Source organism: Ricinus communis, chromosome 4 (genome assembly GCF_019578655.1).
Source record: "Ricinus communis isolate WT05 ecotype wild-type chromosome 4, ASM1957865v1, whole genome shotgun sequence".
NCBI lineage: Eukaryota > Viridiplantae > Streptophyta > Magnoliopsida > Malpighiales > Euphorbiaceae > Ricinus > Ricinus communis.
In genome coordinates this window covers 14,438,289-14,452,422 of record NC_063259.1, presented here as the reverse complement: position 1 = coordinate 14,452,422, position 14,134 = coordinate 14,438,289, and the positions used below count along the sequence as shown (strand labels likewise).

Below are 14,134 nucleotides of genomic sequence, written 5' to 3'. Positions count from 1 at the left end.
TCTGGTGTACTTCTTGTAAATTATATGAGGGGAGGAAAAAAGAAAAGTTTTAGTTATTGACACCATGGACATGTTTTGATTTAGAAAATGTGAAGGCTCATTTTCTGTAGAAACCTTCTCTGTGATAGAATCATGTAGTGCATGCCAACAGAATTAGTATAATTATTTTTCTTTTTCAAGTTTTGTGTTTGGGTAAAGGAAAAAATTTCATTATTATGTGGATACGAGAATACTTTGATCATAATGCAAATACACAAGAGCAATGCCTGTGCTCAAAGAGGCAGTAAACAGCAAATACGATCAATACAAGAAGGTAGATTTTGACAGACTTCCAAAAGCTGATAGAAGCCATTGATCATAAGAGCAAGGAACATATTACATAGGAAATAGATTAGATAGTCCAACATTTTTGCAGCCTGCACTTCCATTTACATGATATCTAGCTTATTCTAATTCAAGAATCTGATAAAATGAACAACTGTCAATCATCATTCCTGAAAACTTTGTCAGGTTTAACATTCTTAAATAACCTGTACCATTTAACCATTTGTCTGGAAGAATTCTGTCAAATCAATTTCTAACATTTCAAGACAAATCCAAACATGAAGGAAATCTTTGCTCTTTGCACTACCGCTAATGCGAAAATACACTGGTGATAAAACTGGTCAGATGCCATCTTCAAATGGTCCTGACCAAGCGCACCATGATGGTGATGAGAGAAGTGAAATGCTTTCATTCTACATCAGCATGCTAAACATTAATCATAAAAGCATCTTGGAGGCAAGCATACTTTTGATTCTTCAATAAAGTGAAAGATGACATTGTAGCATGCGCATCGGTGAATGTTGCTCACACGCACAGGAAGAAAACGCAGGAGATAAGTTGAGATTACAAGTGAGGAAGGTACATGTCTCAACACACATAACAGTATGTACTCTTTGTGTTACTGCCCACATGTGTATCTTTCAATCTATCTTTGTTTCTTTTATACTTGCATAAAATTACAAGTTTATTTACAAAAAATAAGAACTATTATGCTTAATATCCCAAAGAAATTCCAATGGCTAACAACTAGACATTGTAATAAAGATTTCTATTGGCAAACTACCTGTAGGAAACCTAATAATGATTAGCCCTTGCTTCCCATCATGAATATATAAGCACGTCTGGATGCAATTACAATTAATGCCAAAATCAGTTTGCTACTGATCTTTCCATTCATTTCATGCACATAAAAGAAGTCGAGGTTTAAGGAATTTAATCATTTGCAGGCACAGAATGCTAAAATAATTGACATTTCGGCCACCAGTTTCACCAGGGTGAACGAGAACATGTTTGTGGCATGAAATGAGGGAACAATCAAATAATCTGCCAACATAAAATTCAAAATCCTGATAAATTCTACCAAATGAAAGAACATGAACAAATATCTGGTAGTCATATGCCTATTCTCTTTGCAGCAAGCACAAAAGCACAAACTAACTAAAAGGTAACAATGTCTAATATTATGTTCACTATCCAGGTCTAGGCCCAGTTTTGGTAATTCGCTTTTATGCTTTTTGCATAATAGGATTTGAGGTATTGTACACTGCCCTGCCATTAATTAAAAGAGAAACAGCATTTATGCATCCATTCCACATACGCCTACATAATCTGAACTATATAAATTATCATAACATTAGAATTTAATACACTAGTCTCAAACAAATAACAGCCATATAAATTGACCAATCAAAATTTCGTATCAGACCATAATAAACACATAAATCCTTAACATTTTCCAGAGTTAAATATGATTCCTCCTGATCTTCCCCTTACCATGACGGTTGCGTTTTGCAAGCTTGAATTTCTTTTTTAGCTTCTTCCCTACAGGCTTCAACGAACTCTTAGTCTGATTGTCATCATCCATTTCCACATCTGTTCAAGGACCAAACCAACATCGAGATCGGTTCATTATACTTGCAAGTGCAAATAAGACCAGAGCACTAACACTTTTCAATATATGAATACTAATTTGGGTTCCTGTTATTTTCACTAAAAATTTCAATAATTTCAAATATCATAAAAAATAATTCAATTTCTTTGTGCAGCAAAGCTTCCCGATACCAAAAGGCAACCAACAAGTATATATTCGATAAATTGAAGTAGCATAGGCACATAATTGAAGTAGCAAACAATAGAATAACATTGTAAAGCTAATGGATGTTAAACAAATTGCATAAGATATATATAACGTTTAAAAAAAAAGGCATACCCATGTTGGCATTTGAGGTAGGAATAGAAGGGGTAGTCAAGTCCATAGCATTAGCAGAAGCAGAAGAAGTTGGCTTAAACACAGGCAATTTGGGAGCAGAAAGAGCAGTTTCCATAGCAGCAAGCTTTGCTGCGTCTTTTTTCTCGTAATAAGGCTCTACCATATCTCTCCTTATTGCTCTTAGCCTCTTCTCTCTCTTCGATCTCAATGACTTTGCCATTTTATGTTTTCTGTTTTCTGTTCTCTTCTCCTGTTCTTCGATTTCTTGTTCAATCTGCGCCTCCGCTCTTTGTTAGACCTATCTGCAATTTTTTGGGTTTTATTTATGTAACTGCAACTTTTAGGGTTTTTGTGATTTTATGTTTAAACGGTGACAGAATTACTGGTTCGTTTGGTCGCTTGGATATTCTTTTTCTTTACAGGATTAGCATAACCTCTAACATGAAAAGTTGTAAACTTATAATATATTTCTTACAAATTTCTTTGTATAAAAATATTTTTGTAAGAATCCAAAGTTTATCTCTCAATTTACTTGTATAATTAAAATAATTTTACTGTTTTAATAATTAACTTTTATTTTATTTAACTGATTTTAAATAATATATTATGATTATATTCTTAAGTTTTCATTTACTAAGTTTATTATTTTTGGTGTGGCATGATATTAATAAAAACAAAATAAAATAATAATACTGATCACAATTAGGAGCGGACACAGGATTTAAAATGTGCGGGGCTAAAATTAATTACATACTCAATATTTGCTTTATATTATATTTAAAAAAATATAAATAGAATTCTCAACAATTTAGTTAGAGAAACTCTTTTATTTCTCTTAGAGCTGCACATTATATTTTTACTTTTCTTTTGTTTCATTAGTTTTTTATTAATTTTTATTATAATTTATTTTTATTAAAAAAGTCAAAGAGATCACAATTACCGCAAGCAAATATATTAATAACGAATAATACATTTTTATTAACTATTTTGCCAAAGCCTGACTAAGAAAGAGTTAGAGGCTATCCAAAAGAATTCACAAAATAAACTCCACATTTTCCTTAAAGAAATTTACATGAACAAATCCTCCATCCAACAAGACACTCACTTTAGCATCTATATGCAAGTCCCCCACTCCAATAATGTAAGAAGAAAATCAAAACACAACTATATATTACTATGAGAGTTGATTTTAAGATGACAATTTATATGCTGCATCAATAATATTTTTAATTTTTTAAATATCACAAGCAAAAAATTATTAATTTTTTTCAATTTAAACACAAAATATTTAATATGAAGAGTAATTACAAATTCTTAGGTCTAAAAATCTCTGCCTTTAATTGGTAAAAGTCAAAATTTAAGATCAATTATTTATCAAGTACAATCACCAATTCTGTTCATCTCCAAAAATTACACAAAACTAAATCTTTTCCAACTGAAGTAAGATTTAGAATACCATGAAGCAATGAAGTTCATTAACATAGATAGATCCGCACTTGTTGTGGCCTTCAAGAATGGTGTTCAAGACCCCTCTAGTAGGCTGTCTACTTGGGTTGGTGAGGATTGCTACAACTCGAAAGGCGTTGCATGTGATAATTAAATAGGACATGTTGTCAAGCTTGATCTTAAAAACCCATTTTGATTCAAGACCCTCGATGCTTATCTTTTGACAGAAAATGAAGTTGCTGAATATAAAAGTTTGTGCTTAAGTGGGAATTTGAATTCATCTTTATTTTAATTAAAGAATTTGAATTACTTGGATTTAAATTTGAACAATTTTGAAGGGCTACAAATTCCTAATTTTCTTGGTTCTTTCAAGAATCTAAGATATCTCAATCTCTCTTTTTCGTCATTTACTAGCAAAGTCCCTTCTCTTCTTGGCAATTTGTTTGATTTGCAATATCTTGATCTTTATGGATATTCATATAACATCTTTAGTGGCACTGGATTGAATGTAAAAAATCCAGAATGGCTTTCTGGTTTGTCCTCTTTAAAGCACCTTAACATGGGATTTATAAGAACCAATAGTACGAAAGCTGCTTGGTCAAATGCAATCAATATGATTCCTCCTTTGTTGGAGTTGCATTTACCTTAATGTGAGCTTCAAGATATTCTTGATACTCTTTCATTTGTTAATTTTACTTCATTTTCAGTTCTTGACATTTCAGAAAATTCTTTCAACTCTTCAATATGCAGTTGGTTGTCTAATCTTACTAGCCTTACCAAGCTTGATCTTAGCTCAAATTCTTTTAGTGGTTCTATCTCTAGTGAGTTTGGCAATTTGGTAGCCCTTGAAGACCTTGATTTGACCTCAAATAATATCGGTAGTCACTTTCCAAGGTCTTTGGGGAACCTTTGCAAGTTGAAGAACCTGAAACTTACTGCAAACAAACTTACTCGGGTGATTTTTGAATTTCTTAGTGGTTTTTCAGTTTGCCCTTCTGTAAGCTTGGTGTCATTTGATATGAATTCCAATGAGCTCATTAGGGGGTTGCCTGATTTATTTGCCAGTTTAAAAAACATGCAACACCTTGACCTTGCATATAGTTCTTCTTGGGGTTCAATCCCATCAACCATTGGAACTTTATCATCCTTGAAACTCCTTTATCTTCACTCTAACAAGATGAATGGAAGCATCCTTGAGAGCTTTGACCAGCTCTCAAACCTAATAGACTTGAGTCTTAAGGCCAATTCATGAGAAGGTGTTACAGAAACCCACCTAATGAATCTCAGTAGTTTAGAGATTATAATGCTTTCAATTGATCCAAACAAGGCTTTGGTGCTTAATGTTAGTCATGAGTGGATTCCTCCCTTCAGGCTGAAGTATATTAATCTTGTACATTATCAAGTTGGTCTTGTCTTTCCTATGTGGCTACAAGTTCAGAATAAACTTGATCATGTGAAACTTAACTACATTGGCATCTCTGACACCATACTTGAGGGATGGTTTTTTGAGTTATCTTCTCAAGTCATTTTGTTCGATCTATCTAGTAACTACATCAAGGGGAAGCTTCCACTCAAATTAGAATATCCAAAATTTGATTTGTTGAACTTGAGTTCCGATGAATTTGAAGGCCTTCTTCCGCTTTGGTCAACAAATGCAACACAGCTGAATCTTTATAACAATTTATTTTCAGGGACTATCCCTCAAAATATTGGTGAACTAATGCCAAGACGGCAAAATTTGCATCTTTCTGACAATCGTCTGAATGGTACAATTCCATCATCCATTTGTAAGTTGGTAAATTTGCAAGTTCTTTCCCTAAGGAACAATGATCTTCATGGAAAATCATTGAATGTTGGGAAACTCTGGAATCTTTGTGGGTTCTGGATGTATCAAACAACAGTTTATCAGGAAGCATCCCTAGCTCACTCGGTTATGTAAAATCACTTGGAATGTTACTATTGAGCAAGAACAATCTAGATGGTGAAATTCCATCTTCGTTGAAAAATTGTTCAGTGTTGTCAAGCATCGATCTTGGAGGAAACATGATTTCAGGACAGTTTCCTTCATAGATAGGAGTAAACGAATCATCCATTTTCATGCTCCGCCTTCGATCGAACTTACTTGTCGGACATATACCATAACAAATTTGCAATATTTCATATCTTCATTTCTTCAATCTTGCCCACAATAAGTTTTCTAGAGTGATCCCAAGCTGTTTGGCAATTGGATTGCCTTAGTCTATGTAAACAGCAGTCAGCAATACTATCATGTCTTTCAGTACCGGTTGGCCTACTTCAAGGAGCAAATAATTGTGGTGACAAAAGGAAGAGAATATGAATTTAACCATAACATTAGATTACTGAATGCCATTGATCTTTCAAAGAATAATCTGAAAGGGGAAGTTCCTGATGAGCTAACAAGCCTGAAGGCATTGCGAATTCTAAATTTGTCAAGGAATCATCTTAGTGGAAGCATTCCAGAGAAAATAGGAAACCTGAACATGTTGGAAACATTTGATCTATCGAGCAACAACTTAATATAATCACCAATGTTATTCAAAATTTAAGAGCAATTATTTATCAAATACAATCACCAACTCTATTTATCTCCAAAATTACACACAAGTAATTCTTTTCGAGTTAAAGTAAGATTTAGAATACTATGAAACAATAAATATTTATATATATATATATATATATATATATATATAATCCTCTTCCCAGGCAATTAGAAAGGCAACTAAATCTCAATATTATGCTGTACACGGGGTGGTAAGATCTGGCATTTCATGCCTTTCCAATGAACTCCACATCAAACAAGAGCACTGAGTCTGGAGGAATGATGCATGACCCTGCATTATTAACTTCTATGTCAATAATCTTCTTTACAGACAAACGTGTTGTGGTTAGTACACCCACAACTTTAATACAGTAATACATATGTTTATTTAAGGTGGATTTGAAGTTCGAGCTTGTCTTGATTTTCCCACTTGTAGAAAAGGAATTATTATACTTAGATGTTAAAAAGCTACTAAATGAATATGTTTATAGTGATAACTAATTTAGTATGCATGTTTATATATTTTTTGAGACATCAGAAATCCTTAATTATGATAGGTTGGTGCAACAAAGTATGGGAATCTAGATTTTTTTTTTAAAGAAAGGAGGACAAAAGAAAAATCTAGGCAAAAAAAGAGAAGGGTCTGAAAAAATAGGCTTTAAGTTTTTTTTTTTTTTTTTATAAAAAGAAAGATAAAGATTTTGGTCTAAAAATTAAGCATAAGTTGAGGACTGGTCCTGATTTGAGTATAATTAGTATCCTTATTAGACTAATTACACCGAGTTAAGTCAAATTTTTACCGACTTGAACCTTAACTCGTTTTATTATTTAGCCAAATCTAAACTAAGTTTGTCATATTTATTTATAATTCATGAGCTTTAAACGAGATTAATTGAGTGAAATGAACTTAATAAATATGAATTATAAATTAAATTAGTTATTAATTTATTAAAAAGGAAAATATTTACTATAAAAATTATAATATAGTTACTAAAATTTATAAATTTATTTTAACTTATAAATTTAAATATATATTTTTATGACTACCATAAGTAAAAGATATAAAATTATAATTTATATATTAAATTATTAATAATATATTTTAGGAATTAATTCATTAGTAAAAATTCATGAGTGATTCACGAGTGCAAGGAGTCGAACATGAAGTTGTAGAATTTATTGTCAGCTTGAAGATGGAAAAATCATACCTCCTTTGCAGCCAGCACCTCTGATGCCATATCCAAGATCTGGAGGAAGCTTCAATATGCGTTTTCCACCTAAATATTATTAGTACAAAGGTAGAAAACTAAGTATTTGGCTCATGGTTGTACTTGTACCGATAAATACTATATTTACTCTTTCTATTTGTTTAATATATAAGTCACTCTCTATATCTTTTTATTATATCAACACCCTTTTAAGTTTTAATAAAACTAACGATTATTTTTTTTTGTGTTATTAAATGACTAAACTAGTAATCTAAAATTACAATCTGAAATTTGAATTTATTATTAAGCATTAGATTTGTTCAAAATTGAAACTTTTATCAAAATAAAGTAAAATAATCTTTATTATAAATTAATTTTAATATCAATCACAATTAATTAATTAATATTCTTTTACTTGATTTAGTTTTTTATTTTTAAGTATGATTTAATTCTAAAAATATCTAAACACGTTAAAAATATTATTAAATTACTATATAATTTTATTTTGAATTATTAAATAAAATAAAGTTAAAAGTTATTATTTTTGAAGGATACTAAAACTAACTTGTGTTAAAAATAAGACTTTATTTTAATTTGATAATAAAATTAATTTTATACGAGTTTAATATATAGTAATAAGTTTAAGGATCAAATTATAAATTTAGTCTTGAAATTAACATAGAGAGAATAGTAGTTAATTTTATTAAAACTAAAAAGAGTATTAATTTAATAAGAAAAATTCAGGACCGATTTATCTATTGGACCAAACCTTTATGGCAAATAGTATTTAACCCTACATGTATTATTAATGAATGGTACCAGCTTGCATAGGAGGAACTCCATCACCACCAAGAATTCCTTCATCCCATCCTTTGATCACCTGAGGAATTCATCAAAAATCATTTCTAAGTCTCTCAAACAATCATCAATCTGAACCAAAATCTGGGTTGCAAAAATCTAATGAAAATAAATTAATGCAAAATATTAACAGAACGACTCTGGGTAGTACTGAGATGTATTAGTGATTCACAGTGGTGTAATATACATACCTCACCAACACCTACACGAAATGTGAGAGGCTTTCCTCTATTGTAACTGCTGTCAAAGACCTTTCCATTCTCCAATTTCCCAACATAATGTGCCTGCAACATTTTATCTTTTACATTAATGTCAATTTACATTTTGTAACAAACAATGGAAAAAAAAAAAGAAAAGAATGCAAGTCTTACCTTGATAAGCTGTCCCTTGACGGCCTCAGGGCCAATTCCCACAACCTTGTCACAAAAGGCAAGGCCAGAAGGAGCAACAGTTAGTTCACATGGACCTCCTGCTGCTGCTGCTGCTGCTGCTGCTTCAGCTGCTGCAGTTGGCTTTGATTGCAAAAGAACATCAACAAGGCCTATACAAAACCCAACACCAATTGCTTCTCTTCTCTTCAGAAGACTTACTTGGCTTGCCTTTTGTTGACAGTTATAGCTTTCCTGGTTATGGGCTGAGGATTTGAATTTCAGATTTGATGGTGGCTGTGCTGTGTCAGGATTACTACTAATTGGTAGTGATGTGTTTGATATTCTGAGTTTTGTGGGTGTATGATTATAATTCCCAACTGAGAATGTTAAAGAGTTCATCTCCACAAAACCAGATTTTTGGAAAGAGGTAAGAACAAGATTGGGTTCTGCTATTCTTCACTATTGTTAATGGTGGGACTGGCAAGAACAGCCTATCTGTAACTATCACTTGCATATTCATGGATTGGAAGATACCTTTGGGCCTTACCCTTCATTAACTAATAATCCAAGATTGAGCCCAATATCTTTTCTTTTCTGTTATATCCCAATATTTCTATACACTTCAACTTCACATAATTACAAAATGAATCCTTGCCTAGTGGCAAAGGGTGATGTTTCTATCATGGTACTATTTAGTATTAACCCCCTTCTTTCCTCTTCTAACATTAACTGACGATAGTGGTTTATGTGAGAGCAAGTGAATAATGCAATATTATAAAGAAAATTAAAAAAATAAAAGGTAAAAGTATATATTTAGTTTGAATTTTAATCATATAACCATCTTAACACTTACTTTTCAATTTAACCTAAATTCTAATTTTGTAACTTTTAAATATTTTTAATTTTTGATTTGAGTTAATATATATTTGAATTTTTATTTTTTAATAATATTTCGGTATTTATACACACCTAGACCTCTTGAATGAAGTCATGTTTAGAAAGTGTTTAAAAATCACCCAAAAAATTAAAAACATGTATTAAGTTAACATTAAAAATTCATATATTAAAATAACTAAATGAATAAAATTTAAATATTTAAATATATATGTGGCTAAATAAAAACTTCGCATAATCAATTAAATAACATAGAAAAATGTGTACACTTATTAAAAATTAGAAAATAATAACTTAATTTTGCAGTAATCTAGTTTTGCAAAGCCCCTTTTGAAATTGGCAAACTGAATAGAAATACCATCTGCTCTATAGAAGGAAAAAAGACACTTTAGTTTTTAAGTTGGTAATTGCAAGTATTGTAAATAAACTCAAAAAGAAAAACAATTTGAGGAAAAATTTTAATTCATTTAGAATATGGCCATTTTATATAATAATTGCAGTATAAATTATGTGATTTTAAATCATAATTATCTTACCAGCTTGTATTTCAATTAAATAATATTTTATTATGATTAAATTTATTTTAAAATATATATATAAATGAGTGTCGAATTCAGTTCTCGCTGAAATAAATTTACTCGGAAACTAAAAAGAATAATTAGAAAATCAATTATCATTTGACTTTTTAATTGATCTTATATATTTGAAAAGCAGAGTATGAAATCTTCAACTGGAATTGAAAGAAATTATGAATGAGAGAAGAATGAGGGAATGGAGTCAAGTCGTTCATGATTATAAGCTTCATAATGTAGACTCATAGCTTTACTGTGCAAGAGCATGAGCCTCTTTCTTACTTTCATATTTCACATGCTCAAAAGCTATATGCCATCCAAATTTGAAAAGATTAACTCATTATTTGATACTTATTTTTAAATTTTTTGTAAAAACTTTTCAAAAAAATAATAATAATAATAATAATAATGTTATGAAGAAGAAGAAGAAGACGATAAGAAAACAAGGTTTAGTGTTTAAAAAAATTCTAAAGTTTTCTATATGTTAATATTTTTAGTACATTAATTTTATAGTTAAAGATTCAACTTAATATTTTTTCGCTAATAATTACGGATCGCTCTACTATCACTTTTATTTTAATAATTGTAACTCAGTGATATATGATAATTTTATTTTATAAATTTAAATTTTATTGGAGATATTTTTATTATCTCATGTGTTAATTTCTTCTTTATTATGCCTCGTTGATCTATGTTAATATTATATCTAATTTTAATATAAAAAAATGTGTTAAAGAAGAAAGACACTGAAATAGTAAAAAAAATAGAAAGGAAATTTATAAAAAATATGATGATGAAGTCTATAATTGTTATATGCACAAAGTTATTTGCAACACTCAATTGATAATTAAAATTAAAAGGTAGGCTAGAATTCATAATTGATTTTCATTATTGAGCATTTTTTAAAAATAAAACAAAATTATGGTAAAAAAAAAGAAGAAGAAGAAGAAGAAGAAGAAGAAAGTGCTTGGAATTTTAATGGATATGACCTAAGTTCTGACTCAACTTCAAACAATAATTTTATAATTGAAGGAGTTTTGATTGGACCAATCAATGGTTTTGATTATGTTTTGTAAATGCAAAAAAGTGCCTATTGGTGAAGGTAAAAAATCATTGAATAGTTAAATTAAGCATAATAACTATAATAAAGAACTTGCTTTTGAAAATGATTTTGCCAAGTCTCAACATCCATCTAGAAACAAATTAATTAATTATTTCTGTTATTAAATTGATTAAGACTTGGATTAATCATTAAAAATTAGATATAATTGGCAAAGCAACACAAGTCAAACAATGTCTTTGTCATGTTAATTTCTATACGTATAAATCTTAAATCTATATTTCATGTTAATACGTTTAGTTTGAAGTGTCCACTTAATTCTTTCACTTCAATACTTCATCTTTATTTTCCTTTTCTTTTCTTTCACTTCTCTTATCTTACCTTTGGGGTATAATTTGTATCACTTACATTACGAGATAAAAATAAATAAATAAATAATATTTGACATTTAATTTAAATAGAATAACATAAAAAAAAAGTCCTAAGTTCAAGTTATTTTCCTGCAAATCTTATTGTCTTTATGTCGTATATTTCACAGCTCTTTCAGTTTCTGTAAAAATAAATAATAATAATAGTAAAAAAATGTCAAAAACACATATTTGGATGCCTGAATTTCAACCATTTGGTCATTTTAACACCTTAATTTGTAATTTAACTTAATAGATATCTCAATTTGTATTCTTTGTGATATTTAAATACTCTTTGATACGTGATTGTATTCAATATGTCTCTGTGTATTATGCATAGGTGTTTTAGTGTTATTACAAAACAAAGCTCATGTATGTATTAGATTAAATTTAAAATTAAAAAAGTGTTTCAGAAATTACAAAAATAATATTTATGTGTTTATTAAGTTAAAATAAAAATTAATATGTTAAAAGTGATTAAATGAGTATTTTAAATATATAATTTATTTTTAAATATATGTTATTTTGTAATACTATTTTTAATGATACAAATTAATAAAAGAAAACAACTTATAACAATTAAAATGTCATAATTAATTCTTCTTAACAAAATTTTATTTATTATTAAAAATATTTATAAAATTCGATTTAAAAGTAGAGAATAAAATATAAATTTCAATAATAAAAAATTTCTGATTTTAATGCCACAATTATAAATAAGCTATTAAGTATATTTTAAAATAATTATGATTTATTATAAACTAAAAAATTAATTATATTAATTGAAAGTAAATTATTATTAATAAATTTTGATAAAAATAATATTTTTTTCTAAATAAATAAATAAATTAAATTAGCTATCAACTAATATAAAAAAAACCTCTAAAATAGTGCTAATAAAATCAGGAGGTGATTAGAAATAAACTCTGTTTGGTTCGGCTGATCAATAGAATGGGTAGTTGGTGACTTATAGTTGATAGCTAATGGCTGATATTAATAATTTTCAACTGATAAATTAAATTATTTTGTAAGATTTTATTAACTATTATTTTTAGTATGTTAAATAACCATTGAAGGTATAATTTATTTTTATATGCATTTTATTATAATAACTGTATTTTCAATGATACAAATTAATAAAAATCACTTATAATTAATTTTACTTAATTCAATTGTATCTACAATTAAAAATATTTATAAAAGTTAAATTAAAAGTAAAAGTTAAGAATTAAATACTACTAATAAAAATACTCTAATTTAAAATGTCATAATTATTTAATTTTTAAGTATAATTTTAAAATAATAATTACTTATCATGCATTATATAAAAGAATTAATTATATGAAATCAAATTAAAATAAGTTATTATTGATAGTTTTTAATAAGGATAATATTATCCAAATAAATAAAATATTAAATCAGCTATCAGCTGATAAGAAAAAACTCTAAATATGTCTGATGTAGCTGTTGAGCAAAAAATAACTATGAGTTAGTGATTCTTAAGTCTCACCAAACGAATTTAATATAAATGTTAAATGAGAAATAACTATTGACCGAACAAAACCAGTAAACTAAATACTACATCAGTCTTCTCCTCTCAAATGAAAAAGGAAAAATCCAAAACTATTAATATTGGAATAGATTGTGTTCCGTACAATTGGCCAAAGAAACATGGATAGATTGATAGGTTAGCATGGACAAAGACACCTATCTATCTATATTACGTTAATCTAAGGCATCAAAAGAAAGTGTTACATAAGTATGACAATTAATACAGCAAAGCAAACAAATATATCGTATAAGTAAAGTAATGATATCAAAAGAAGAAGAAGAAGAAGAAAAAGAGAAAATGGGAGGGAAAGAGATGAGATTGGAGGACTAAGAATTTGTTTAAAACAAGCATTGATAGCTTAACGAGTGGGGATAATCAAGTTTGTCTTTTGGCTTTTGATTATAAATTAAAGAAAAAAACATAAAAGTGATCATCATTAAACTGTCGGTAATTAAAATTATAATGTAATGGGGGGATGATGCATGGTGGTCCATTAATAATTATCTTTGGTTATCTAGAAGTTTAACCGTCTAAAGGCACATTTTTTTTATTTATTCTTTTTTTTTCCTTTTAGGGTCCCCAATTTGCTCCACAATTGGGAAAACAAAAAGCTTAATTTGACTGCCTCGAAAGCAAGGAGGGCCTCAGTTTTATTCATATTCTTTTTCTTTTTTCTCTCTTTTCATAACATAATCTAGGTTTTGTAGAGCTAGCCATATGCCGGTTCGAGCTCAGAATTAGACTGGAATTGTATCGGTTAAAACCAGAGTATTGGTTTTAGGACGGTTCCTCCGGTCGAAACCGAAGTTGTCGGTTATAGTTCAAAATTGCCAATTTTATCTTATTTTATATTGATTGAAATTGACCGAAACTGGAACTATAAACTGATATTAACCGGTTTTAAGGACTACAAAACCGTGAACTAGCAAATTTTAAACCTGAATTGTTGGTT

General features: G+C 28.9%; 2 protein-coding genes across 3 annotated transcripts; both read right to left on the bottom strand.

Moving 5' to 3' along the window:
* Positions 1–1,649: 1,649 nt before the first annotated feature.
* On the bottom strand, positions 1,650–2,607 carry LOC8268050. The gene is made up of 2 exons (XM_015725963.3): positions 2,255–2,607; positions 1,650–1,917 (listed from the first exon to the last, which is right to left on the bottom strand). The coding sequence occupies exons 1-2, from the start codon at positions 2,472–2,474 to the stop codon at positions 1,787–1,789; spliced, it is 351 nt and encodes a 116-aa protein (XP_015581449.1). The 5' UTR covers positions 2,475–2,607; the 3' UTR covers positions 1,650–1,786.
* Positions 2,608–6,220: 3,613 nt separating this feature from the next.
* Positions 6,221–9,191, bottom strand: LOC8268047 (peptidyl-prolyl cis-trans isomerase FKBP13, chloroplastic). Of its 2 annotated transcripts, none has more exons than XM_015725964.3 (5): positions 8,698–9,189; positions 8,518–8,610; positions 8,288–8,348; positions 7,469–7,537; positions 6,221–6,552 (listed from the first exon to the last, which is right to left on the bottom strand). In XM_015725964.3, the coding sequence occupies exons 1-5, from the start codon at positions 9,094–9,096 to the stop codon at positions 6,488–6,490; spliced, it is 687 nt and encodes a 228-aa protein (XP_015581450.1). In that variant the 5' UTR covers positions 9,097–9,189; the 3' UTR covers positions 6,221–6,487. The 2 variants fall into 2 exon arrangements, 1 of the variants encoding a protein (XP_015581450.1); XR_001536022.3 differs by having other exon boundaries at positions 6,481–6,552; positions 8,266–8,348; positions 8,698–9,191.
* Between the last annotated feature and the right edge of the window lie 4,943 nt (positions 9,192–14,134).

Excerpts from the sequence above, each read along its gene's own strand:
- LOC8268047 (XM_015725964.3), bottom strand. The coding sequence starts at position 9,096 with ATGAACTCTTTAACATTCTCAGTTGGGAATTATAATCATACACCCACA. Across the intron at positions 8,611-8,697 it reads TCAAGGGACAGCTTATCAAG|GCACATTATGTTGGGAAATT; the intron begins GTAAGACTTGCA and ends AAAATGTTGCAG. Across the intron at positions 6,553-7,468 it reads AGGTGCTGGCTGCAAAGGAG|GGTCATGCATCATTCCTCCA; the intron begins GTATGATTTTTC and ends TTAATAATGCAG.
- LOC8268050 (XM_015725963.3), bottom strand. The coding sequence starts at position 2,474 with ATGGCAAAGTCATTGAGATCGAAGAGAGAGAAGAGGCTAAGAGCAATA. Across the intron at positions 1,918-2,254 it reads TACCTCAAATGCCAACATGG|ATGTGGAAATGGATGATGAC; the intron begins GTATGCCTTTTT and ends GTCCTTGAACAG.